This window comes from Callorhinchus milii, unplaced genomic scaffold (assembly GCF_018977255.1).
Source record: "Callorhinchus milii isolate IMCB2004 unplaced genomic scaffold, IMCB_Cmil_1.0 Scaffold4, whole genome shotgun sequence".
Lineage (NCBI taxonomy): Eukaryota > Metazoa > Chordata > Chondrichthyes > Chimaeriformes > Callorhinchidae > Callorhinchus > Callorhinchus milii.
In genome coordinates this window covers 60,109,898-60,135,831 of record NW_024704745.1, presented here as the reverse complement: position 1 = coordinate 60,135,831, position 25,934 = coordinate 60,109,898, and the positions used below count along the sequence as shown (strand labels likewise).

Below are 25,934 nucleotides of genomic sequence, written 5' to 3'. Positions count from 1 at the left end.
GACAGCAATATCAATGGCAAACTATGCAGTTTTTGATGGTTAGACTCCCAACGCACACTCTAGGGTCCCCAAGGCTTGGCTCCTGCTAATCTGTGCCTAATACGTTCCGGAATTAGGTAAACAGGATGTGTCCCTCCAGGGAGAGTGTGCACATTCCATTCCAACAATTATCTCTTGGATTTCCATGTGTAGGTGGGATGCATTGAATTCTCATAAGCATGGTGATGGGTTTTTACGTGTATCAGACACTCGGGTGACCAAAACAAAATTAAGACAGGCATTAAAATTGGCATTAAAGCCATTAAAGATAGGCATTAAACCCTGGTCCATGCCTTTGTCACCTCTCGGCTGGACTACTCTAATGCCCTCCTCGCCGGTCTCCCATTCACTACCATCAATAAAATCCAAATCATTCAAAACTCTGCCGCCTCATTCTCACCCACACGAAACTCCGCTCCCCGATCACCCCGGTCCTTGCCAGACTGCACTGGCTGCCTATCCCAGAGAGGATCGATTTCAGGATCCTCACCCTTGTATTCAAGTCCCTGCACTCCTCTGCACCCCCCACCTCTCTAACCTCAAAACAGTACCCGTTGCCTTCGTTCCTCCAGGTCTGGCCTCCTCCTCGTCCCCCGAGTCCTCCGCTCCACCCTCGGCGGCTGTGCCTTCAGCCACTATGCCCCGAAGCTCTGGAACTGCCTTCCTCACTCCCTTCATCTCGCTACCTCCCTTCCCATTTTCAGGTCTCTGCTGAAGACCTTTCTTTTCGACTGCGCTTTTGGTCACCTTCCTCCTCCTCCCCCTGGCTCAGTCCCAGGATCCGTAACTGTAAAGCGCTCTGAGACGCCATCCGGCGTGGAGGACGCTATATAAATCCAAGTTGTTGTTGTTAAAATTGTTGCTTTTCTGGGCACCCTTTGCAAAGCTGGTGGATATTTTTTGTGGCATGAGGACCACAACTGAATTAGTACTCCAGTTGAAATCTGACCAGTGTTTTGTAGCATATAACCTCTGGAAACATGCAATCTAAGCATCCCTTTTGTTTTTTAAGCGTTGCAAGTCAGTCACAAGAGTCAGTTTTATCTGGTTCACGGTAATAAGTCTACCTATGCAAATTTTTTAATGACCCTCAAGACAGCAGAAACGTTTTCATTGGCAAAGTTCATCCCTTGCAAACTGATCTTTTTGGATCGTGATAACTCAATTAATGGTCTTACATAATTTATTTGCATTGTTTCATTAATTTGTACTTTTTACAATAACTTCTTAATTACAGATTGAATTGTAGCTTACTTTGTATTAGAATTAGAGGACTACCAGGGTGTCAGGTTTATAAAATGCTTTTTTTAGAAAAGGTCATTCTATTGTGTGTAGTTTATTTTAAAGTCTTAGGATCTACGGAGTCTATCATTTTGCCCACAAGCACAAAATCAAATTCACTTTCCAGAATATTCTGTGAAGCGCTTTGAGACATATCAATGACATGATAAGGCGCTGTATCAAATACAATGATTATTATTACTTTGATCACTAAAAATAGCAACGTTTTTATTTGTCTTGATAATGGGGAGTTCTTTTACAAAGATGCAACAAAAAGATTTCTATTTGGCCAGATCATCATATGATAGACCCCATCCCTCCCCTTATTAAATAGTAGAAAACCACATGATTAGCTGGGACGTAATGTGAATTTACATTGTGAAAACAGATACCTACCCCATAGGGGCAGGGACCCAGGGATACAGGTCTAGGCATTTATCAGGGTTGAACTTACATTTGTTAGTTATTAGCCCATGTGCATACTCTGTGAAGCTCTCTTTGTAAACTTTTGGCTGCCTCCTTTGATTCCAAGGTTCATCCTAACTTGGTGTCAACTGTAAATTTAAGCACCATGCCCTCAGTCTGTGATAACAGCATAAGATAGTGATTTGTATTACTGAGAGGTTGTGTGTGTAAACTGCGCATCTCAGATCATCAATCAAGACATCATTCTACTTGACACTAAATATTTTTCAGAAAATTCTCCGGTTTTGTAGATATGTTTTTCAAAAACATGAGCCTGAACCTTCTGAAGGGTTCTTAATACAAACTAATTGAATGATTTGTCAGTACCCTATGGGTTTTCAGATCTGGCTAAGTTAGATGCTTATTGGTAAATAAAGGAAAACCAAAAGCTGAAGTTTTACTTGGCTTCATGAATGTACATTGCTCTTGCTATTCATAGAAAATGGAAGCAGGTCAATGACAAACATACAAAGAAAGACAAAACTGCTTTGCATTTCTAAAGAGGTCGAATAAAACATTGCTGATGCCTCATTTATCTGGTGAGACAAGCAAGCACTTGGCAGCAGAGAGGAACCCACACTGGAATCCTGCTCCAGCTTGCTAACACATCTGTCATCTTATGAATACATAACATGATTTCTGAGCCAACACATTTAGAATCTTTATGCATCATTTTATGTGATTTACATAGAGAACGAATTACAGATAACAATAATCCTTACATTTGACACAGCCCCTTATCACATGGTCGAGATTTCTCAAAGAATTCATTAAGTATAGTGACTGTGTTTTATGGGCTAAGTTAAATTTATTTTAATTTTAAAAAGTAGTGAATATTCTATAAAGGCTGTTTTGGTTTACTCTACATACTAATGTCAGCCTGACACATACTGAAAACACATCACAATGCTTCAGAGTCTCCAAACTACTCAGAATTCCACATATATGTGTTTCTTTGGTATGCAGTACATACTCTTTCTTTGGAGGAACACAGCTTTCTTGCCCAGTTCTGGATAATTTAGGCACAGGTTGGCAAGAGCCAAGCCCTGGGGACCCCTAGAGTATTGCTGCTTGAGCTTAAACAACAATTGTGACCACAGGCAAGCGTGATCCAACTAAGACCATTGTACCTGTTAAGGCTTTAGAATTAACAGGAGCCAAATAAAAATAATAGTAGTAATAATAATAATAATCCTTGCATTTGATATAGCGCTTTTCACGTCTTCTCGACCCTAATTCTTAGTTACTGATTTTCTTCTACAAATCCAAATGACAAGCCAGATTGGCTGGTCCATCATCAACAATTCCTTGAAATACTGGGAACCTGTCTGTCTTTGAGTTAGAGCTCATCCTGGACTTAATGTCTGACTGGCAATAGAACACCAGTGGTCCGTAGATATACGATAATGCAAATTTGCATTTAATTGTCTTCGCATAGTATGGACATCCCAAGGTGCTTAATTTTCTGGGATGGCACCCAGGTTTGGGAAAAAGGAGTGGGGGGGAAAAAGATGACTAAAAATGGGGTCACAGAGATATGTCTTGAGACAGACCTTGAATGAAGTGTTGGAGGGAATCCAGGATGGAGTTCCCTAAAATAGGAGCAAAAAGGCTAAAAGATTGCTTGACGATGGTGAGGTGGGTAGGATGGGAGATATGAAGCAAGCGTTCACTGAGCGAATGGAGTGACGGTATTGGTACTATTTGAGGGGGTTTCAAAGATAAGTGGAGCAGTGGAGGAATTTAAAGGTGAGAATGAGAATCTTGAACTCAATCCGCCAGGGGCTGGGGTGCTATTGGAAATGAGTGAGGATGCTGCTTGTGGAGCCTTGTGTGGGAAAGGACATGGGCTGGAGAGTTATGTGTAGTCTGCAGCTTGTATAGGGAAGAACTAGGGAGTACAGCGAGCTAAGTGTGTTGACATAGTCAAGCCTGATGTGATAAATGCATGGATAAGAGCCTTAGTGGCCTGAAGTGAGATGTAGTGGCAGAAGTGGGCAATATTCGCCCACAAATATACAGTCAATTCACTTTACAGTCTATTCTGTGAAGCGCTTTGAGACGTCGAGAAGATGTGAAAAAGCGCTATATCAAAATGCAAGGATTATTATTACAAGGATTATTGTTTGGGAGGTGGGGGAAAGTTGAGCAGGTCAGAGTACAGATTAAAGGTTTATTATTATTATTATTATTAAAGGACATCTGGGAATCAAACAAGACACTGAGGCTGCACAAGTTGGAGTCTGCATCCATGCAGGTTCATGTTCTTAGCACTGAAGTGAGAAGGCTCTGACAAGACCCAAGCAGGAGAGCCTCTGCTTGTCAATGTTCAACTGGAGAAAGTTAGAGCTCATTCAGGACTTGATGTCTGACTGGCAATTTGTCAGAATAGCAGTGGTCCTGGAATCGAGGGTGGAGACCAAGAGATAGAGTTGGGTGTCATTTGCATACATGTGGAATTGACCCCCATGTCTGTGGGTGACATCGGTGAGTAGAATAATCAGATCAGATGATTCACTGAAGGGTCTCATAAGGTTAATTATATCATAACATTGTGCAAGAACATTGATTTCATATAGCTCAAAAACCCATTAGTCAGGTACCAGCTGCGTGGTTTTCCCTCAAGATTATTTATTGATTGAGTATACTTCCCCATGCTGTTCTCTCTCTTTGACAGATGAATGTTAGTTGTTTGTGCCATTAATGAAACCCAAGTGTATTTCCTGCCATTATATCAATTGACATATTGATATCAAAAAATACATTTCCTTGGATAAATCGCACACAGGGTTTTTGATATGACTTGTAAATCTTATTCAGTTTTTCTAATAATTTGATACTCAGTCACTCAATGACAGAAACTACTTAGTTAAAAGTTCACGTCAGTCTTCCCAAACTTTCACAATTCTTTAACAGTGCTGCATAAAACTACAGTCCTATATATAGGTCATGAAGACTTCAATAGTACCTAATTAGTCACCTTGAACCATTTTTCTCCAATACATGTACCTGTGCAAATGTGATGTCTTATGTTACAGTGTGCAGTTTTTTCTACTAGAGCAATCCTTAGCCAAGCACTGTTATTGGCATTTTTCAATAAGTGATAAATTCAAGAAAGTAAGGATTTTGTCAATTTACTTGGGGGTTTTTGGTCAGCAAAGTGTCTGACATAAGCAAAAACCTTACCATGCTCTAATATAAGCAACCGGAGACGAATGAATTCTGAGCCTTTAAGTCAGTAAAAGACAAAACTTTCCATTTGAAAACTACAATCTTGATACATAAATTTCAAGCACTTGTTTATATTTCCTAATTAAGAAGATTTTTCTAAAAAAAATTCTCAGTATCTCTGCTGTTTAAAGTCATAGCCATATGGTCCACATTTATTCAAATATCATATTTTTGTAATAAAGCATTGAATGGCAACCTAGGCTAACATTCAAGCTTTGCTATCCACAGTTGGTGAAATGCACCAGTGCTTGTAAACTATACATCCAAGAAAGATTGGGGGTGGGATCACAGAAAGTGCATTTTGTGAGTGGCACAGGTTTTGTGGCAGCGGTGGGTCAGATGAATTTTCCTCCATTTGCAAAAGCACCATTGTCATCATTATTACAATCTGCTCATTTTTTCATCAAAATTAGTAATGCTAATTTTGAGTAACTCCTAACTCTATGGAGGGGCATTATCACATTTCCCTTAGTCCATATGAGGTTTTTGACTAGTTTGACTTTCTCTCAATGTTGTAAATTGAATATTCTGAAGACCTTTTTCATTTCTGTGTTTTTGAAGTGAACTCTGAATAATTTTGAATATTTAAAGTTGTTTCAAAGAACATTAATATTTTCGTCTTTTAGCAATCGGGTCTCATAGGAGCACACTGACAGTTAATAACATGCTACACAAGCTACATAACTTTATCCAATATGCAACCATATCCAACTTAGATGATAACTTCAACGGACACCTTCCAAAGCTTCCCCCCATCACTACGATCAATTGAAGTTGATAAACAAAATTGATATATCATATGTGGCGTAATTGTATGAGACCAACACAATCAGTTACCTTGCATCCAAATAAAGACCTTGTCAAGATTATTCAGGTAAACTTTGCGCCAAGTTTTGTTCCCCAGTGTTATTTTTATTAAACAAAGTAAAAGGGATCCTTTTGAAGCTCAACTATTGACTATATTTATAACTTTTGTTACATTAATTAGAAATCGACAGCAAATTGAAACACAAGGCTGAGGTGACTGGAAATAAGACTGTACAATTTAATTTACAAAATTGCTGTATTTGGTTCAAGTGGAATAAGTTGATCAGATACAAAAACAGAATTCACTGGGAACACATTTTGGACCCACGACCCTTCGTCAGAACCCAGAATTATTGGCCAAGACGAAGGGTCGTGAACCCGAAACGTTGACTCACTTTCCTTTCTCCATAGATGCTGCCTGATCTACTGAGTGTTTCCAGCAACTTCTGTTTTTGTTTCACATTTCCAGCATCTGCAGTATTTTGGTTTTGTTTAACTTAATCAGATGCCTATCTCTCTTTAAATACACACGCAGGATCATGTTTGCCATATCGCACCATTGTTTATGCACATCATGACATGACAATGCAAATTCACAAATGTCAGGGAACCACAAATCAGCTATTTATCTGCACACAGTATTTGCAGTAATTTCTTTGCCATGCCACTTGCTATGCAGAAGTTAAAACAGCAGCAATATGTCATGTTTTATTATTGTTACAATAATCCTTGTATTTGATACAGTGCATATGACATTGAAATGACTCAAAGTGCTTCACAAATAATTGCTGTCAAGTGAAGTTGATTGCGTAGGTAGGTAGATGAGGCAATGGATTTGTGCACATCAGTGTTTCATGAAGCACTATCAAGTGAATGACCAATTTATCTGGAGAATTATTGGCCAAGACACCAGAAAAAACTCCCTCCTCTTTTCGAATAGGGCCAAGCAATTTTTAACATCCATCTCAACAGGCAGATGATTCCTCGGTTTAACATTTTATCTGAAGGATATAATCCAGACTTCTTCCATCTCAGCATTAGTCTATGCTCAGACTATGAGCTCAAAGTCCCAATGTGGTGCTTGAAACTGCAACTTTCTGATCCAGAGGCAAGAATACTACCAACAAAACTAATATAATTGTTAATTCTAGTGTAAGATTATTATGATTTTACTTGATGGTGGGCCAATCGGTGGTATGCCTATTTCCTGACAACAATTGTATAGGGTGGGCCAGTTTTTTTTAAAAAGAAATTACTCAGTGATCTAGTCACAAATTATAGGGCAACTCCAAATAATAATCCTTGCATTTGAAATAGCGCTTTATCACGTCTTCGAGACATCTCAAAGTGCTTCACAGAAAATACTGTAAAGTGAATTGACTGTATATTTTGTGGGAAAAATGTGGCAGCCAATTGCCCACAGCAATGTCCCACAAACAGTCGTGGATTGAAGTGACCAATTTATTATCATTTTTTTTGAAGGAATTATTACCCCCAGAAAAATGAACCGCCAATCAACTAACAATCGGGTTCCTACTTACTGCTTGGAAGAAAATGTCTGTTGTGCATGGGTGTGCCTAGATCTACTGTGGAATCATTGATAACCAGAAGTCCTAGATTCTAGCACTGACTAGCTGGCTTCCCATGCTAATAAAAAGACTGATTTCTTGGTTGTCAGAATACCACTAACATGACTTCCTGCACATTGTGAAAAACGCTTGCACGAGGAAAGGGCCATCAGTGTCAATCTGGAAGTTGTTCATTTATTTGCTATTCAATTATAATGTGGTCTCTGGGATATTCGACCCAGACAACCACTTTAAAATGGAGTTGCCCTATATATTTCCATTTTACCTGGCAGTCCAGTAGTGGATATGCATCCATATTCTCTAGTGGTGAATTGAGCCCAAAGAGATTAAACCCAACTCCAATAGTCTGCTGGAGAGATGTGCTTGTGTTATCCATAGATACTCACTCCTGCGTATTATTGTTATTAATGTTATTATTACTTGCATAGCACAGTACAGCTCACAGCACAGAAACAGCTATGGTCAAAGTGATAAATGACATTCTGTCCATCTGCGACCAGGGTTCTCTCTGCCTCCTCGTCCTGCCTGACCTCTGCTACCTTTGACACCATTGACCGCTCTATCTTCATCCGCCGTCTCTCCTCTCACCTCAAACTTCATGGTTCTGTCCTTGAATGGTCCAGATCGTACCTCTCACACCACCTGCGGCATTCCTCAGGGCTCTGTCCTTGGTCCCTCCCTCTTCAATATCTATATGCTCTATATGCTCCCTCTTGGTGACATCATCCGCAGACATGGGGTCAACTTCCACATGTATGCGGATGACACACAACTGTACCTCTCTGCCTCCACCCTCGACTCCAGGACAACTGCTATCCTGACAGAATGTCTGTCAGATATCAAGTCCTGGATGAGAGCTAACTTTTTTCAATTGAACGTTGATTGGCTCCTGGTTGGCTCCCATCAGCGCCTCCATACCTCAGGCACTGATAGCATCACTATCCATTAATGCACACTCCACCTTACTAAGCCAGTCCGGAACCTTGGTGTCTTATTTAACCCTCAACTATCCTTTCTAAATCCGTGCCATGACCCGCTCTGCCTTCCCCCACCTCTGCAACATTGCACGGCTCCATCACTGTCTCACACCGCAAGCCACCGAAACCCTCATACACGCTTTCATAACATCCAGACTTGAATATGCAAACTCCTTGCATGTCGGCCTCTCCAACTCCTCCTTCCATAGGTTACGGACCCTCCAGAACTCTGCAGCCCATGTCCTTTCCCCCGCACCAGGCTCCGTGTCCCTATCAGTTCCATCCTTGCCAAATACTGTAGATGCTAGAAATCTGAAACAAAAATAGAAGTCGCTGGGAACACTCAGCAGTTCTGACGAAAAGTCGTGCACCCGAAACCCGTGCACTTACCTTTCTCAGCATCCAAGGCTGCACTCTCCACCTCTCAAAGCCAGTCAGGAACCTCGGCGTTTTGTTCGACCCTGAGCTGTCCTTTCTCCCTCACATCCGCACCACAACTGGCACCGCCTTCCATCACCTCCGGAATATCGCCAGATTACGGCACTACCTCACCCCTCACGCTGCTGAAACCCTGGTTCACGCCTTTGTCACCTCAAGGCTGGACTATGGGAACTCTCTCCTCGCCGGCCTTCCCGCCACCTCCCTCCACAAGCTGCAGGTCATTCAGAACTCTGCAGCTCGTGTACTGTCCCGCACCAGGCTTCGGGACCACATCACTCCCACCCTCGCTCGCCTCCACTGGCTCCCCATCCCCCAGAGGATTGATTTCAAGATCCTCATCCTCACCTACAAGGCCATTCACGGCCTTGCTCCCTCCTACCTCTCCAACCTACTATCCCCCTACCTACCTGCCCGTACCCTCCGTTCCTCTGGCTCCGGTCTGCTCCACGTCCCCCGCCCCAACCGCCCTACTATCGGTGGTCGGGCCTTCAGCCTCTCAGCCCCGAGGCTCTGGAACTCCATCCCCCAGTGCCTTCGCCTTGCTTCCTCCCTTCCTCCTTCAAGGCCGGTCTCAAAACCTTTCTCTTTGACCGTGCCTTCAGCTCCCTCTCGACTCTCTTCCTCCTCCTCGCTCCCTCCCTTCCCTCCCCTCACCCTGACCATTTCCCCCTCCTCTCTCCCTTCCTTCCCTCCCCTCACCCTGACCATTTCCCCCCTGCTCGGGTCATGACCCAACTGTGCAGCGCCTTGGGACGTCCTCCTGACGTGAAAGGCGCTCTATAAATGGAATCTTGTTGTTGTTGTTGTTGTTTCTCCATAGATGATGACTGATCTGCTGAGTATTCTCAGTGACTTCTGTTTTTGTGACACAAGTATAAGGTTGAGACTAGGGGATCTAAAAGACAATTTGGAAAGAATTATACAAATCCAGAAGTAGTGACACTGTGGAATGCATTGCCAAAGCGTTGGTTGAATCAGATGTTATAGATGCATTTAAGAGGAAGCAAGACTTTCACCCGAGGGAGAAGGGAATAGAAGGGTTTAGAAGCGAGTTAAAAAGTGGGTGGAGACTCATGAAGAGTATAAAATTCAACTTTTAAACTTAGTATATATATTTTTTTGGGTCAACCGGGTGTCTGACAAACCCATCACCACACTTAAGAGTATCCAAACCGAGCTGAGAATTCCATACATCCCACCTACACATGGAAATCCCACAGATAAATTGTTGAAATGAAACACACATTCTCTCCCTGGAGGGACGCATCCTGTTTACCTAATTCTGGAAACTATTAGGCACAGATTCGCAAGGGCCAAGGCTTGGGGACACCAGAGTGCTCGTTGAGGTACTGCTGGAGTTTAACCAGCTATCACCGCATAGCCATTAATATTGCTGTCTGACAAGTTTTCCCGCTGCTTGTCCAGCTAGGATCACCCTGTCCATTAGGGCTTTAGCTTGCAGGTTAACATAAGATGAGTGGGATGACTCACTTCCCCCAGTGACTGATCTGCCCTTCCAAATCCTGCCGATGAGCCAGGCTGGCTGTGCTGTCATCAACAGTACCCTGGAATACCGTGGACCCGCCTGGCTCAGGAACCGGACTACTGAGACGTCCACAGATTCTGATCTTGATCGTTCGACATCCGACAAGCGCGGGTTTGATCCTCACAAGGAACTACCTGCAAGCTTCCCAGTGGACAACGTATCTCAGCATGAAATGTGTGAGAGCATTGCCACCATCTTCTTGTCTACAGCTCTGGCACACATGCCTTCCCATTGAGCAATGTTCCACCAATTAGAGTTGCGGAGTTTAAGCAGCAGCAGTGTCTCTGCAGGGCAATCAAGGTGGATTCCAGGCGCTGGATGTACAAACTCATATTCATGAACTCGGACTCCAGGTGATGTCTTCCAGCAGTTGTCGCTCTAAGCCTCAAGAGTTTCCTCATCAGATATCTGGTGGCTGTGTGCTTCAGAGTGGTGGGAGGACCTTTACAGGACCGCTTGTGACGTGCCACCCACCTTTAAGTTCTCAAGGCCCAAGTCTAAGATCAGGCCTGCTCATCACCAGCTGCTTGATCCAGGTCCTCATGTAAGGAGCCTTGGTAAATAAACATGCCCGCTGTGAAGCTGCCAGGGTGTGTAGGCTGGAGCCCTCCCTCCCTGCAGCCACTTCCAGTGTTTGGCACAAATTCATTTCAATGCTTGATCCTGGAATTTGCAGATGGATCGGAGGAAGCCTCTCCTCTGCATTCCCAAGTGCTCAGTTCCATAAAGGAGGACTGTTTGCACACAGGTCTTGTATGCCACAAGAGTGACTTGCATTGGGACCTTGCTGCCCTTGAAAAGTGACGAACTTGACCAGCAGCACAAATCATCTGCAAACAAAAGCACCGCAATCTTGTCAGAGAGGTCTAGAACAGATACATCAAGTCCTTCCCTTCAATGCCATCCAACACATCATTAATGAACACATCGAACAGGGTGATTGACAATGGGCAGCCTTGCCTTACCCCCTCTAACCAGAGGGATGGGCTCAGTAAGTCCACGGTCGACCCTTACATGGATCTTGCAGCTGGAATACACATTCTGGAAAAAATCCAGGATTCGACCATGTACTCCCATAGCTTCTAATTTCATCATGAGGGTCTCATGAGACACTCGGTCAAAAGCCTTGCGAAAGTCAATGAACGCAAGGTAGGCGGGTTTCCCGTCAGCCTTGTGAAATTCTGCATTAAATTCAATAGTGAAGTCAGTATTCTGTGTGTCGTTGCATCTGGACTTAAACACAAAATTGTAACTCAGGAAGGTGCAGGTTCAAAATGGCAGTCACACACTGCAAACATGGCAATCCCCACAGGCATAACATAAGCTGGTTGGTGCTTTAAGGTTCTTTTCAAAGTAACTAAAAGTTTTAGCTCCTGGATTATAATATTTGGACTTTAAAGATTCCTTGGCACTTTCAAAAAGAGAAACCAGTTTATCCTCGGCCAACAATCTGCCAAATAAAATTGGTTATTTCACTCCATGGCTATTTGTGGGACATTGCTGTGTGCAAATTGGCTGTCGCATTTGCAAACAAAACACACAGTCTCACCTCTCCACAATATATCCTGTGAATCTATATCTTGAAAAGTGGTACTTTCACTTTCTAAAGCAGCAGCTTCACTGAATAGGAAGCTAAGCTGGGGGCTCAAATATATTCAGCTGCCTTTGGGAAATACCGTTATTCAGAAATTGAGGTATAGTGTTTCAAACCACATTTTAATAGTGTTCCTTAATTAAGAAATGGCATGTGTTTAGGAATACCACAATTTTGACCTCATAATGTGATTGCTCAAGATTTGGACATTGTTTCTACAGATAATAATGATCCTTGCATTTGAATATTATAATGCCTTTCATGTTAAGACAATGTCTTTACAAGATTTACTATGATGTGTAGTGACTGTGTATTTTTGTAGGCAAACACACTTGCCAATTTGCACAGAGTAATCACCCATAAACATCCATGAAGTGAATGACCAATTTTTATGTGAGGGATTGTTGGCCAGGACAATAGGAGAAACTCCCTTCTCTTTTCAAACAGTGTCATGAGATCTTTAACGTTCAGCTGAATAGACAGAATGGACCTCAATTTAACATCTCGTCTGAAGGATGGAACCTCTGACAATGCAGTGCTTCCACAGTACTACACTGAAGTTTCAGCCTGGACAATATGAATTCAAAGTACTTGTGTGACACTTGGACCTACAACCTTCTGACTCAGAGTGCTGTCAACTGAGTCAGGCTGATACCTTTATCTCAGTGCTTTTAGCATGACATTCAATATTACAGTAGCCTTGAATATATTTTTGTTGCCAAAGTCCTTTCAAGTTCCAGGCGAGATTATTTCTGGCATTGCACACATCACAATATCAAATAGCTTACAGGAAGTTATCAAAAAGTATGATTCAGGATTCTTTGTGCTTCATACATTTCCTAGAGCAAAAAACATAAAGAGCAGTGTTCAGGACAGTTTTATTGCTGAATCTTTCAAAAGTGCTGTCAACTTTTGACATGCCGAGATATAAAATGCTGCTGAAAATCCAGCGCTGTACATTAATCAAAGGGATTCTATTCAGTCAACATGGAGGTAACCTGTGAGGCACAGTATTATTATGTTAATTTCACCTAAATTCCTTGGTTCCACACAGGATTGCTACATTATTAATTATTCATGTGTACCAACATTATTCAACAAGCTCAGAAAATGTTAAGTGCAATATTCAGAAACACTTTAATTTATTGTAATACTGAGAAGAAATGATGCGTAACTCTGTTAATTGGTTTTGCATTTGAGGAACACATCAATGGCATTTTATTATTTTTCTTACTAGAATATTGTGTAAAGAGTATGAAACTATTCTGTGATCCTGTGTTTTTCTGACAAAATATAAAATATGATAATTAAAGTATTTCCAATTCTGGGATCCAACTCAATATTGTACTGGGCTCTGCATAAAGCTAACATTAGGACCCATTTTAAAAAATCTTGCAGTGAAACACATGTTAAACAGAGAACATTTTGCATATTTTACTATGAGAGAGGGAGTTTGGAGAGCAGGGTGGGAAGCAGGGAAATTGAAAGGACGGTCGAAGAGGACGGTCTTTAAGGTGGCGACGGAGGGGGCGGAGGGATGGAGTTCCAGAGGGTGGGTGCAGAGTGGCGGAAGGCCTGCCCACCAATAGTGGGGCGAGCAAGGCGGGGACATGAAGCAGGCCAGAGCTCGCTGAGCGGAGGGAACGAACAGGATGGTAGGGGATTAGGAGGTCGGAGAGGTAGGGGGGAGCAAGACCATGGAGGCTTTGAAGGTGAGACCAGGATCTTGAACTGTATCCTGTATGTGATGGGAAGCCAATGGAGTTGGGCAAGGATGGGGCTGATAGGGTCGTGGAGTCTAGTGTGGAAGAGTTCTAGATAATCTGCAGCCTGTGGAGTGAGGAGTTGGGGAGGCCGACAAGCAGTGAGTTTGTATAGTTGAGCTTCGATGTAATGAAGGCATGTATGAGGGTTTCAGCAGCCTGAGGTGCGAGACAGTGTCGGAGCCAGGCGACGTTGCGGAGATGGGGGAAGGCATAGCGAGTCATGGGGTAGATGTGGGGTAGAAATGATAGTTGAGGGTCAAACAGGACCTCAAGGTTCTGGACTGACTTAGCAAGGTGGAGTGTGCAACCATGGATGCTGATGCTGTCAGCATCATCAAATGGTGTACAGCACCTGAATAAGATATAGATGATATACATCTGTTATATTTCTGCTACTTTAAACTTCTCCACGGAGAAAACTTTAAGATGACACCTATTGGAGCGGACAATGCACCAATAGATTCTATTAATGAAGAGTAGAACAGACTTTTTTGAAAGGTATGAACTATTCATGGGAATATGAATCATGCCAGCCACTGCAGAGCAGGTGTTATTTCCAGTGAAACAAAGAAGGTTATTTCCAATCTGTTGCAGATGAGTCATGCAATCCTGGGTGTATAAGTCAGGACAAAAGCAATACCTTCTGGATTTTGAAAGTATGGTACAGTATCAAAAATGAAAACACAGATTATAGCTGTGCAATAAAGCATGCTGTCAGAGGGAATACAGGAATTAGAGAATACTGTAATGTGTGAGTTTTAAACAAAGGTATGCAAAGTAGAATACTACAAACAATATATCCTTACTACAAAGGACAAATAAGCATGCAGACCCCACCCCCCCACCCACAAACTACATAAATTATACTTTCGCTGAAGAGACAACAATTTTATAATTCTGATTTAACACAAACACACAGTTCCTCACCTTACATCAGTTTTGTCATTTCACATCAGAGGGGAAGCATCCAGTTACATGAGGACGTACTCAATGCATTGGTGCAGATATGGTAGAATTTGCAATTATGCTAAACATATTGCAGTATTAGGATATGGTCTTAAATATTTCATTACAGGTAAGCTGTCCCCTTGAGCCTTCTCTTATTATAAACACTCCTAGCTTATGTAAGCCTCTTCTCATGACTCAATCAATTTAGTTGTTCTGTGCTATTTGTCCTCTTTAATGCCATCTCTACTATAACCAGGTGATCAGAATGATATGTTGCACTTTTGGTAGGACTGAATCACTGTTCTGTAGAAGTTTAGTATCAGAGTAACTAATCGTACATTTTTTCTGGGTCTTGGAAATAAATATTAGGTTCAATTTTCAATCTTCATTATTTTGTTTTTTCACAGTGATCTGATGCACCAAGCCCAGGTTGCAGCTTCAGGTCATTCCAACGCCGGGTCAAGCAGTTCCAGTGGATCAGAAAGCAGCTCGGAGTCTGACTCTGAGAGTGAAAGTAGTTCCAGTGACAGCGATGGCAACAAGCCTGCATCCATCACCACCCCCGAGGTACCAGCAACTTTTTAAACAGCAATGTGGTAGACCTTAAGATTATGGGTGGATGCCATAAAGGGAAATGAGAGCATCATTATCAAAACATGTTTTGTTCAGTTAGCTGTTTCTGGTTTTAACAGAAAATACAACAACAACAACGAGATTTCATTTATAGAGCGCCTTTCACGTCGGGAGGACGTCCCAAGGCGCTGGACAGTTGGGTCAGGACCCGAGCAGGGGGGAAATGGTCAGGGTGAGGGGAGGGAAGGGAGGGAGCGAGGAGGGGGAAGAGAGTCGAGAGGGGAGCTGAAGGCACGGTCAAAGAGAAAGGTCTTGAGACCGGCCTTGAAGGAGGAAAGGGAGGAAGCAAGGCGAAGGCACTGGGGGATGGAGTTCCAGAGCCTGGGGGCTGAGAGGCTGAAGGCCCTGCCACCGATGGTAGGGCGGTTAGGGCGGGGGATGTGGAGCAGACTGGAGCCAGAGGAATGGAGGGTACGGGCGGGTAAGTAGGGGGATAGTAGGTTGGAGAGGTAGGAGGGAGCGAGGCCGTGAATGGCCTTGTAGGTAAGGATGAGGATCTTGAATTCGATCCTCTGGGGGATGGGAAGCCAGTGGAGGCGAGCGAGGGTGGGAGTGATGTGATTGCGAAGTCTGGTGCGGGACAGTACATGAGCTGCAGAGTTCTGAATGACCTGCAGCTTGTGGAGGGAGGTGCCGGAAAGGCCGGCGAGGAGAGAGTTCCCATAGTCCAGCCTTGAGGTGATAAAGACGTGGACCAGAGTTTCAGCAGCGTGAGTGGTGAGGTAGTGCCGTAGTCTGGCGATGTTTCGGAGGTGATGGAGGTGGTGCCAGTTGTGGCGCGGATATGAGGAAGAAGGGACAGCTCAGGGTCGAACAGAACCCCGAGGTTCCTGACTGGCTTTGAGAGGTGGAGAGTGCAGCCTTGGATGCTGATGCTGTCAGCGCCTGAGGTGCGGAGGCACTGACACGAGCCAATCAGGAGGGCCTCAGTTTTGCGCACGTTAAGCTGAAGAAAGTTTTCTCTTGTCCAGGAATCAATGTCAGACAGGCAGGCTGTCAGGACATCGGTGGTCGTGGAGTTGAGGGTAGAGGAAGAAAGGTAGAGTTGGGTGTCATCCGCATACATGTGGAAGTTAACCCCACGTCTGCGGATGATGTCACCAAGGGGGAGCATATAGAGGGTGAAGAGGAGGGGACTGAGGACAGAGCCCTGAGGGACACCACACGAGACAGTGAGGGGGCTGGAGGAAAAGGCGTTTGTGGAAACAAAATGAAGATGGTGGGAGAGGTACGACCTAAACCACTCAAGGACAGGACCTTGAAGGTTGAGGTGGGAGGACAAGCGGTGGAGGAGGATACCGTGGTCGACCGTATCGAATGCTGCCGATAGGTCGAGGAGGACGAGGAGGCAGAGGGAGCCCTGGTTGCAGATGGACAAGATGTCATTGGTGACCTTGACCAGGGCGGTTTCTGTGCTATGGGCAGCACGGAGACCCGACTGAAGGGGTTTGAATAATGAATGGGTGGAGAGGAAAGAGCGCAGCTGGGAGGCGACAACTCTTTCAAGGACCTTGGACAAGAAGGGGAGGTTGGAGATGGGCCGGTAGCTTGATAGCTGTGAAGCATCAAGGGAGGGGTTTTTCAAAGTGGGAGTGATGGTGGCAGTTTTTAGGGGAATGGGAACAGAGCCAGAGGAGAGGGACAGGTTGATGATGTCTGTGATAAGTAGGGCAAGGAGGTGGAGCTGAGAGATAAGGAGTGGAGTGTGGATGGGGTCAAGGGAGCAGGTGGTGGGTTTCAGGGACAGGATGAGTTTGGTGACAGAGGGTGGGGAAACGGGTTCAAAGGTGTGCAGGGGAGGATGGGTAGGAGTCGGAGTGTGGAAGGAAAGTGGTGGAAGTTAGAAGGGGAGTGACCGCGGAGCGGATTCCCTTGATTTTGGATTCAAGGAAATCCAGCATCTCCAGCATCTTATAATACAACATAATGTATTAGAAAATTATATTTTTCAATTATGCCATGACAGATGAATTCAGAAATTAATTTTATAGTGTTTTGGGTGTTTAACTATCATGGTAATTAATACACTTAACTGAGATTTGTTTCTTTACCACAGATATATTTTGAAGTAACTACTGTACCAGAATAATGGATATTTTAAATTATGTAGCTATTTACAGTATCTTCCCATATATGTCTTGAAAATAATATTGAGTATTGTAATTTGTAATACAGCACAAACAACTGTTATTTGCTCTGTGATGCTTGAAATACAATAACTCTTACACAATATTGTACTGAACTACAATAATTCATATCATGAACCTAAATTTGGGATTATTTATTTGGTCAGCTGGGTGTCTGACACATGTGGAAATCCATCATCATGCTTAAGTATTCAAACCAAACTGAGATTTCCACTTGTGTATTCCCTGAACACATGGAAATTTTACTGTGCTCTCTCCCTGGAGGGACGCTACCATCATACCTAATTCCAGAGAGTATTAGGCAAATTTTGGCAAGAACCATAGCTTGGGGAATCCAGAGTGTGCAACAGCAACAACTTGTATTCGTAAAGCCCATCATGAGGGGTAGCATCTTTAAGTGTTTAATAATGACGGAGCTTGACCCTGAGCCAGGGAGTAGGCAGAGTTGAAGGGAAAGGTCTTAAGTTCAAGCTAAAGACAAGCAAAGAGGAGGCATTGTGTAGGGATTGAGGCAGTGAGTTCCAGCGTTTCAAGACGTAGTGGCTAAATGCACAGTGCCGATAGTGGAGTGAAGAGGAGGAGGATGTGCAGGAGGCCGGTGCTGGCTGAGCGAAGTAGGCAAGAGGAGTGGGATATAAGCAATTTTGAGATGTAGGGAGGTGCATTAAGCTACTGTTGGAGTTCAACCAGCTGCTGGGTCAGGCTGACTTGTTTATCATCAGCAGTTCCCTGGAGTACCACAGACCTGCTTGGCTCAGGAACTAGATCACCAGGACACCCACAGAGAGTTGACAGAACTCCAGCATTCCATTGCCAAGCACAACACCTTTGAGCTAGCTCAGCTACCCCTCTCCCCCCACACCCCCACCACGCCCCCATAAGAATAGTTTTGGCTATTTTCTCTATTATCTGGAACAGTTGAATGAATTAATTAATTATCATATTTAAGTGCACAAACTGCTACTAAATTAATTCGAGAATTTATCTTTCAGGGCAGAAATCAAAAACGCTAATAATAATACCTTTGATCTGTATATCATATTAAAATCAGAAATAGCGACTAAATGCATGTTTGTATAAAATTACTGTTATGTAATCACAAATCTGCAATCAGTAATTGGTATAGTGCAATTGTTTGTTGCGTTAGAACAGTATATTACATCTTCATATGTTTGCAGCCAGAACAGCCATCAACTAACAAATGGCAACTTGACAAATGGTTAAACAAGGTGAATCCACGCAACAAGAATGCTACTGTTAGCCAAAATACCAACCATGGGCTCAGCAACAATCCATTCCATGCACAACAGCAGTGTGAGAACGAAGAAAAGGGAAAAGCTCTTGCACCTAATCAAACAGACTTCAAAGAGAAGGAAAGTCCATGCCCTAATAGAGAAAAGCAGAGACCTAGAACTGCTCATAAAACTCCAGTCACTAAAGGTGGCAAACAGAAGCCACTTACTCAGAATGAAAATGCCTCTCAGAGAAAAACACTTGGCAAAAAGCAACCCAGTAAGGCAGAAAGAGCATCCACTGGCGACGATTTCAGCTTGCTCAATCTGGAGAATCACAACAATATTCCTAAGGGCAAACCAAGCCAGAACACTGGTGCATCACAACAGCACAAACCCAAGCCTAATGCCAACAAAGCAGGACCTAAAAAAGAACCACAGACCACTTCTCTTTGTGACAAGAGAAAACCCAAGGGACCTGGCAAAAATCTACCTAAATCAAAAGAATTTATTGACACCGAATCTTCTTCATCATCTTCTTCATCCTCTTCATGCTCAGGATTGGACTCAGATCATGAAGAATCTCTTCTGGCCAAATGTTCATCAACTTCTACTCCACCAGCCAGCAACCACATATTAAAGGACTGTAGCAGCAACCTCAGCAGAGTCAGTAGTTGCAATGCAGTGAGCTCTGTTAATGCAAGGACTACGAATGAACCACCCAATGACTCAGATGGGCAGTTGTTTACTTTAGTTCCTTTTGGTCGAAATGAACTTCTTTCACAGTTAAAAGAAAATGAAGAAGCCAAGTCACTGTGGGTAAAAATTGATTTGACACTTTTGTCCAGAATTCCTGGTCATTTACCCAAAGAGTCTTTAGCCCAAAAAAGTGACACAAAGGGGGAAGAAAGTGATATCATTGATGAAGGTTCTAGTTCCTTACGAGAAAAAACAGCAAAATCAAGAAGAAAACGCAAGGTATTCTGACAATCTATTAAACATGACTCAAAAATGATAAAGCATAATTATCGGAAGACACAAAAGAGTAAGATAATAATGGTACAGAGCTGTTATAAGGCACTATATATAAGGATTATTATTATTATGATTATAATACAATAATAAGGCTTTCTGGAGGCATAGGCTGTTAGACGATCAAAAGACCAGACAGAGAGTTAGGTTTATACAAGAGTTATGAAAGGAAAGGAGATTGCAAGATGGAGAGACATGGGGAGAGATTCCCAGAGATTGGGGAAGAATAGTTGAAAGCTTGCCCGCTGATGATGTGTGGAAGGGGTGAGAATGTGCAGCCGGCCAGAGTTAGAACAACAGACAGAGTGGACAAGAGAGTAGGAATGCAGGAGATCATAGAGGAAAGTGGACAATGGTGTGAAGGCATTTAAACGTCAGAATGAGGATCTTGGAAGTCAATCCACTGTGGAACACGGAGCTAGAGAAGCCTGGTGAGGATGGGGTGATGGGTTTGTGGAGCTTGAAACAGGGAAGAATATGATAATAATCCTTTCATATTGTGCTTCACAGGATTTTACTGTAAAGTGTAGTAACCGTATATTTGTAGGCGAACATGGCAGCATTTGTTTTTCTAATCTCCTTTCATGGTGGAACAAGATGTACTATGGAGTACAGAACTGTTGTTTTATGAAATTCTATGCAATAATAATAATAATAATGCATATACATATGTGAGCATTGCCGTTATAATCAAATAATGAATAATGTTGTTTCTGTAAACATTACGATAAACTCTGCAGTTGATTATCATAAGAGGGGAACCTTAGGTTTGCTGAATTCCCTTGTAAATGTATTTGACCCTTAGTGTGCTGTGCATGAGCTTACACACTTCGGTTTGGTCAAGTTCAGACAATTATATTTGTTCATCAGTAGCCCTTTCTGTTTTAGTGCATTTCTACGTATTAGATATCAACCTAGTTGAATCTATGAGCGATTACCTCAATATTCAGTATTCCTTGTGGAGTGTTGATGGAAGCCGAGAAAAAAAGACAATGTTGGTGTGCAAACAAATACATGTCTTTGCTTTTCACAATGATAACATGCAAATTTGTTTCCCCAGTGACATTACCATTGCAGGGACTGCAGAATTCTGAATTCATTAAAAATTGCATGTGAAAATTGCTGCGGGTAGCCATCTTAATATGGAATCCTGTTTGCATTCCCATTGACCTAAAGGAACCCCACTTTGGAAGTAGATTGCATTGGAACTGAGTTCTCATGAATCATGATATACGTCGAGATACGTCGAGGTGTGCCCATACTTGCTACTCAGTCTCTTTATTAAATAAATCCTACTGAGAAATACCACCATGTTAGACCAAATTATAAGGTGTTACATCTATTGATGAAAGCGACTTTCAAATCACTATTGTACAATTAAAGTCTGTAATAATTTATTTTATTGTGTTTTTTTCAGTCTGAAACCAATGATGCTCATAGTGAGAATAAGAAGAACCATTTGGAGAATGAACCTTTAACTGCAGCATTACCCTTCACTGATAACTCTTCTGTGCCAACTCAAAAAGCTATTACCATCAGCGAGTAGGTGTTGCAATTTATCCTATTTACAAACACTGTGGACAGAATGTTGGATATACTGAATTGCATCCTTTAATAGAGGTATTTAAAATTATAAAGGGATTGAATAGGATAGATACAGTGAAACTATTTCCTCTGGTGGGGAATCCAGAACTAGGGGGCATAATCGTAAAATTAGAGCTAGGCCATTTAAGAGTAAAGTCAGGAAGTACGTTTTTACAAAAAGGGTAGTGGAAATCTGGAACTCTCCTCCAAAAGGCTCTGGATGCTGGATCAATTTAAATTTTCAAGACTGAGGTGAATAGATATTTGTTGGGTAAGAGAATCAAAGGATATGCAGCAAAATGGAATTGAGGTACAGGTCAGCCATGATCTAATAGAATGGTGAAACAGGCTTGTGGGGGCTAAATGGCCTACTGTTCCTATGCTCCTAATACTTTGTTTACTTTGGCAAATGAAAGGCAACTATTTGTCAAGCAAACAATGGGAACATTGAATATTTTGTGGAGTTCATTTATTCTGAATCTGCTAAAATAGAGATATTTATTTTGCTATTGCCAAGCTTGAAATACTGAATTTTAACAATGAATTTTAACAATGAAAAAAGTTCCCCATCCCTCCTGCCACTTATCTGAATTTTATTTTTGTTACTTGAAGTTGGTTTTCATACCATATTAAAATACACCTACAAATGTAAGAAAACGATTTCACAACAGAAACTACATATCCCTAAAAAATACCCAATATGCAAGAACATTAGTTTTATGCAGGAAGATGCTCAGATTATAAGAACAAAGAATTTTATTTATTGTGCAAAATAGATCTCTTTGAAGGTAAATTTAAGTTTTGTTGGCAGTCCAGAGTAGTAAAAAATGTAGATTTATGCCCACAAAAAATAACCAAAAAACATCATGCTTGTCTTGCTGGACTTTGGTTTGCAAGATTGATTAGACATCAATATCCCATTATACAAATATATATTGACTGATCAGAATAAGCTAATTACCATTCAGTCATATTTTGACCTGTGATATTCCAGCACAAAATTCAAGTATTATATATTTATATAACATTCATAATTTAAATTGAAATAAATGAGAAACATGAGAGTTATGGAGCTAGAACTTCTCAATAAGGTAATGTATAATTTATAACCAATTATCAGAATAGAGGAATGAGATTCCTCATGACACTAATAAGTGTAGTAACTAGTTGTATTGTTCACTGATAATTAGATTTTTGGGTTAAGTTTGTTGAATGAATTATAAAGAGAGAATATGAAGCAGAAAATGTTCCCACTGGCAAAAAGAACAGCCAGGAAGCTTCTTATTGAATTATAGAACCATAGAAATCTACAGCATAGAAGAAAGCCATTTGACCCATCAAGTCTTCACCAGCTCTTAGAGAAAGCTGTCCATTCAATCCCACTGCCCCAGCCCTATCTCCATACAACTTCAAGCCTTTAACTTTCATGTTACCTGTCTACTTCCCTTTGAAACCCACAATTGACTCTGCTTCTAAAGGATTGAAGATCCAAAGATTATAGAAAATCTGAATTCTAATAACGTTTGATAAATTGTAGTTATATGCCTTTCATGTAACACGGATTTTAAGATCAGAAGAGGGAAGATGAACAGATAGTTTAGTTTAATTACTTCACAGTGGTGTACATGCCCAGGATGACACTGGAGGCTGAGTGTATCAGCAGATTCAAAAAGCAATTGGATAATTTTTCAGTGAAATTATAATTGAGAATAGTGTATATATAACCAATCATTTTATGCTAATTTTACTGTGCATCAAAGTAATACTTCCAAGTTCTATGATACTTTACCATTCATGTAACTAATCAGTTACCTGCAAGGTATTCTCTTCTGAAAGTTTAGTTCTGAAAATAAAAAGGATTTGCCATGTGTTTGTGTTCACCAGGAGCTTCACAGGAATTACTATGAAGTATAGTGTTTGTAGGAATATGCAAATGTTATTAACAACTTATCAAAACAATGACAGATTCTATAATCGTATTAATTGGTTCCTTGCATTTGATACAGCATCCTATCATGTGATCAGGACGTTTTAAAGCGCTTCACAGATTTTGACTGTGAAATGCAGTGACTGTATATTTGTAGGATAATATAGGTGAATTAGAAAATTGATTTTCCAAAATGTGTACTCCTTGCATCTAAACTAAAGTGTTTTCTTTATTAAATAATAATAATAATAATAATCCTTGCATTTGATATAGCGCTTTTCACGTCGGGAGGACGTCCCAAAGCGCTTCACAGAATATACTGTAAAGTGAATTGACTGTATATTTGTGGGCGAACGCGGCAGCCAATTGCGCACAGCAATGTCCCACAAACAGTCGTGGATTGAAAATGACCAATTTTTATTATTGTTTTTGGTTTTGGAGGGATTATTATTAAAGAATCTAATAATTATTAATAAAGAATCTAAGTGAGAATTCCTTACAGTAATAATAATAATCCTTGCACATAATATAGCACTTTATCACGTCTTCGAGACATCTCAAAGAGCTACACAGAATATACTGTAAAGTCAATTGACTATATATTTTGTGGGTGAAATACAATAGCCAATTGTGCACAGCAATGTCCCACAAACAGTCGTGGATTGAGTGACCAAATTTTGGAAGGCATTATTACGAAGGCATTAAAGCGATCTGCCAATCAACTAACAACCGGGTTCCTACTTACTGCTTAGGTAAACAGAGGCTGGTGGAGTAAGAAAACTTTCGCCCTGCCCAGTAATTGGACCCAGGTCTTCTCACTTGCAAGACGAGTGCTCAAACCACTAAGCTACAGGACTCCACTCCTAATATTTTAATAAGAGAAAGCATGCTTGCCTCACAAACACTGAATATTTTATGTTAATTGGTGAATATTTCTTTAAGTATTGTTGTATGCTTTGTCAACATGAAATTTAATTTTTATGGATTTTTCTATCCAAATGCAGAATGTCCAAGCAAACAAATGAAACAGTAAAGGAAATTCATCCTTCACTTTCATCTGTATCAGACATATCGGAACAAAAACACCCCTCTGAAACCAGTACTTCAGTCAAAGGAAACTGCGATTTGCCAGACAACTCCTCGTCAGCATCCCTTTCCTCAAAGGATTGGAAATCTGAGAGCAAAGCACAGACTTGCACTAAAGATTCAAGCGTACGTAAACATAGCATTCAGACTTTGAATATCATGTAATAGTAGTATTCTTTATTGTGTTTACCTTGCCATTTAAAGTTGCTTCATTACCCTTTGTCTCACCAGACATTATAATAAAACTAGATTTAAATCAAATATCTGTAAAATGTGAGTAGGGCAGTATGATATTCATTTTGTAATTAGGCTAAAGCAAAAGTGCCACAATCTATAATGTAAAGCAAAACTTATAATCAGTATCAGATCATGAATTTTCAATAATTTTCTGGTTCATACAATGGCTGTTGAGATATTTTGGACTGGAATTCAGACAATAGTTAATTTACAAGATCTACATTGTGTACTGACACATTGCTCGCCAGTTCCACAAATGTTGATGCGCAGTCTATATATATATATATGTATACCAGATGTTCCCAACTGGTATCCGTGGCCCAGCAAGGCCATTATGCAAAAACTGTGTGACACTGAGCGCAGGATACAATATACATCAATTCTGCACATGTACAATTGTGTCCTGCTTACACATTTACGCTTGCCAGCCTTTGCACAAAGTGAGCAAAGATGACCAGTGTCAGCAGATTACAGTCACACATGTACATTATTGACACTGGAATTGGAAATAGCTGAACCAAGGGACGGGGAAAGAGATTGGAATTCTGGAGATTTTCAACTGGGTATGGGCTAGTTGCTGTGCTGTATTTTCCCGTTGTCAATTTGTGGATTCCAAAGCAACAAAGCATTTCTACTTTGGAGGAGAAAATGTACAGTACCAGTCTCAGTCACGCCTGAAGATATTGGCAGAGCTGCTTCTGTGATGTAATCCTGTCAGATCTTCAGGTACTTCCCCTTTAATCATCTGCAATGAAAATGACTGCTATTAAAAGGTGATTCCCACCCTCTGAAATGGATGGCAGAGGTTGAAAGGAAAACATATTAGTTCACCTTCAAAGTAGCAGAGGGTTAGAATAAAAATAATGGAAAAAATGTTAATCCATATTTAATATTTTGTTCTCTTTTATAATGTTTGCATTTATCATTTCTGAGGACACGACAAAAAATATTAACTGCCGGCAAGCTGCAGAGCAAATGTATTATTGGAAGCATGAAATTGTTTTTCTGTCTGTACATATAATGGCTCTTCTTTTTTCATACTCAGATGACCAAATAAAGCATTTCTTTGTAGAATGTGCAAATTTTAATTTCATTACAGTCAGCAGCTGTCTGCAAGTAAGCCAGAACCACAATGATGAGACTGTTGTTATACCGAAAGAAAGGGCAAAAGGCCCAAATTAAAATAGTCTGTAGAGAGAACAGAGAACTTTATTCATATAGCTGGATAGTTTGACTTATTGGTCAATTCAGTGAATTCTATAACTACACTGTTCTGTTCGTCCCAGTTCTGGGAGATGGTGACTCATTCCTAAGCTGCTAAGGTTACACATTGTTTGAAAGAGATACTGGGGAGGAATTCACATTAGTTCTT

General features: G+C 41.4%; 1 protein-coding gene across 1 annotated transcript in view; it reads left to right on the top strand.

The window, feature by feature from the left end:
• The window catches only part of aff3 (AF4/FMR2 family, member 3), a 263,454-nt gene that overhangs the window by 216,724 nt on the left and 20,796 nt on the right, over positions 1–25,934 (top strand). Inside the window, exons 10-13 of the mRNA XM_007885859.2 lie at positions 15,092–15,251; positions 18,643–19,674; positions 21,146–21,270; positions 24,244–24,451. Of these exons, the coding sequence (XP_007884050.2) occupies positions 15,092–15,251; positions 18,643–19,674; positions 21,146–21,270; positions 24,244–24,451 (1,525 nt within the window). The remainder of the gene's footprint in view (positions 1–15,091; positions 15,252–18,642; positions 19,675–21,145; positions 21,271–24,243; positions 24,452–25,934) is intronic.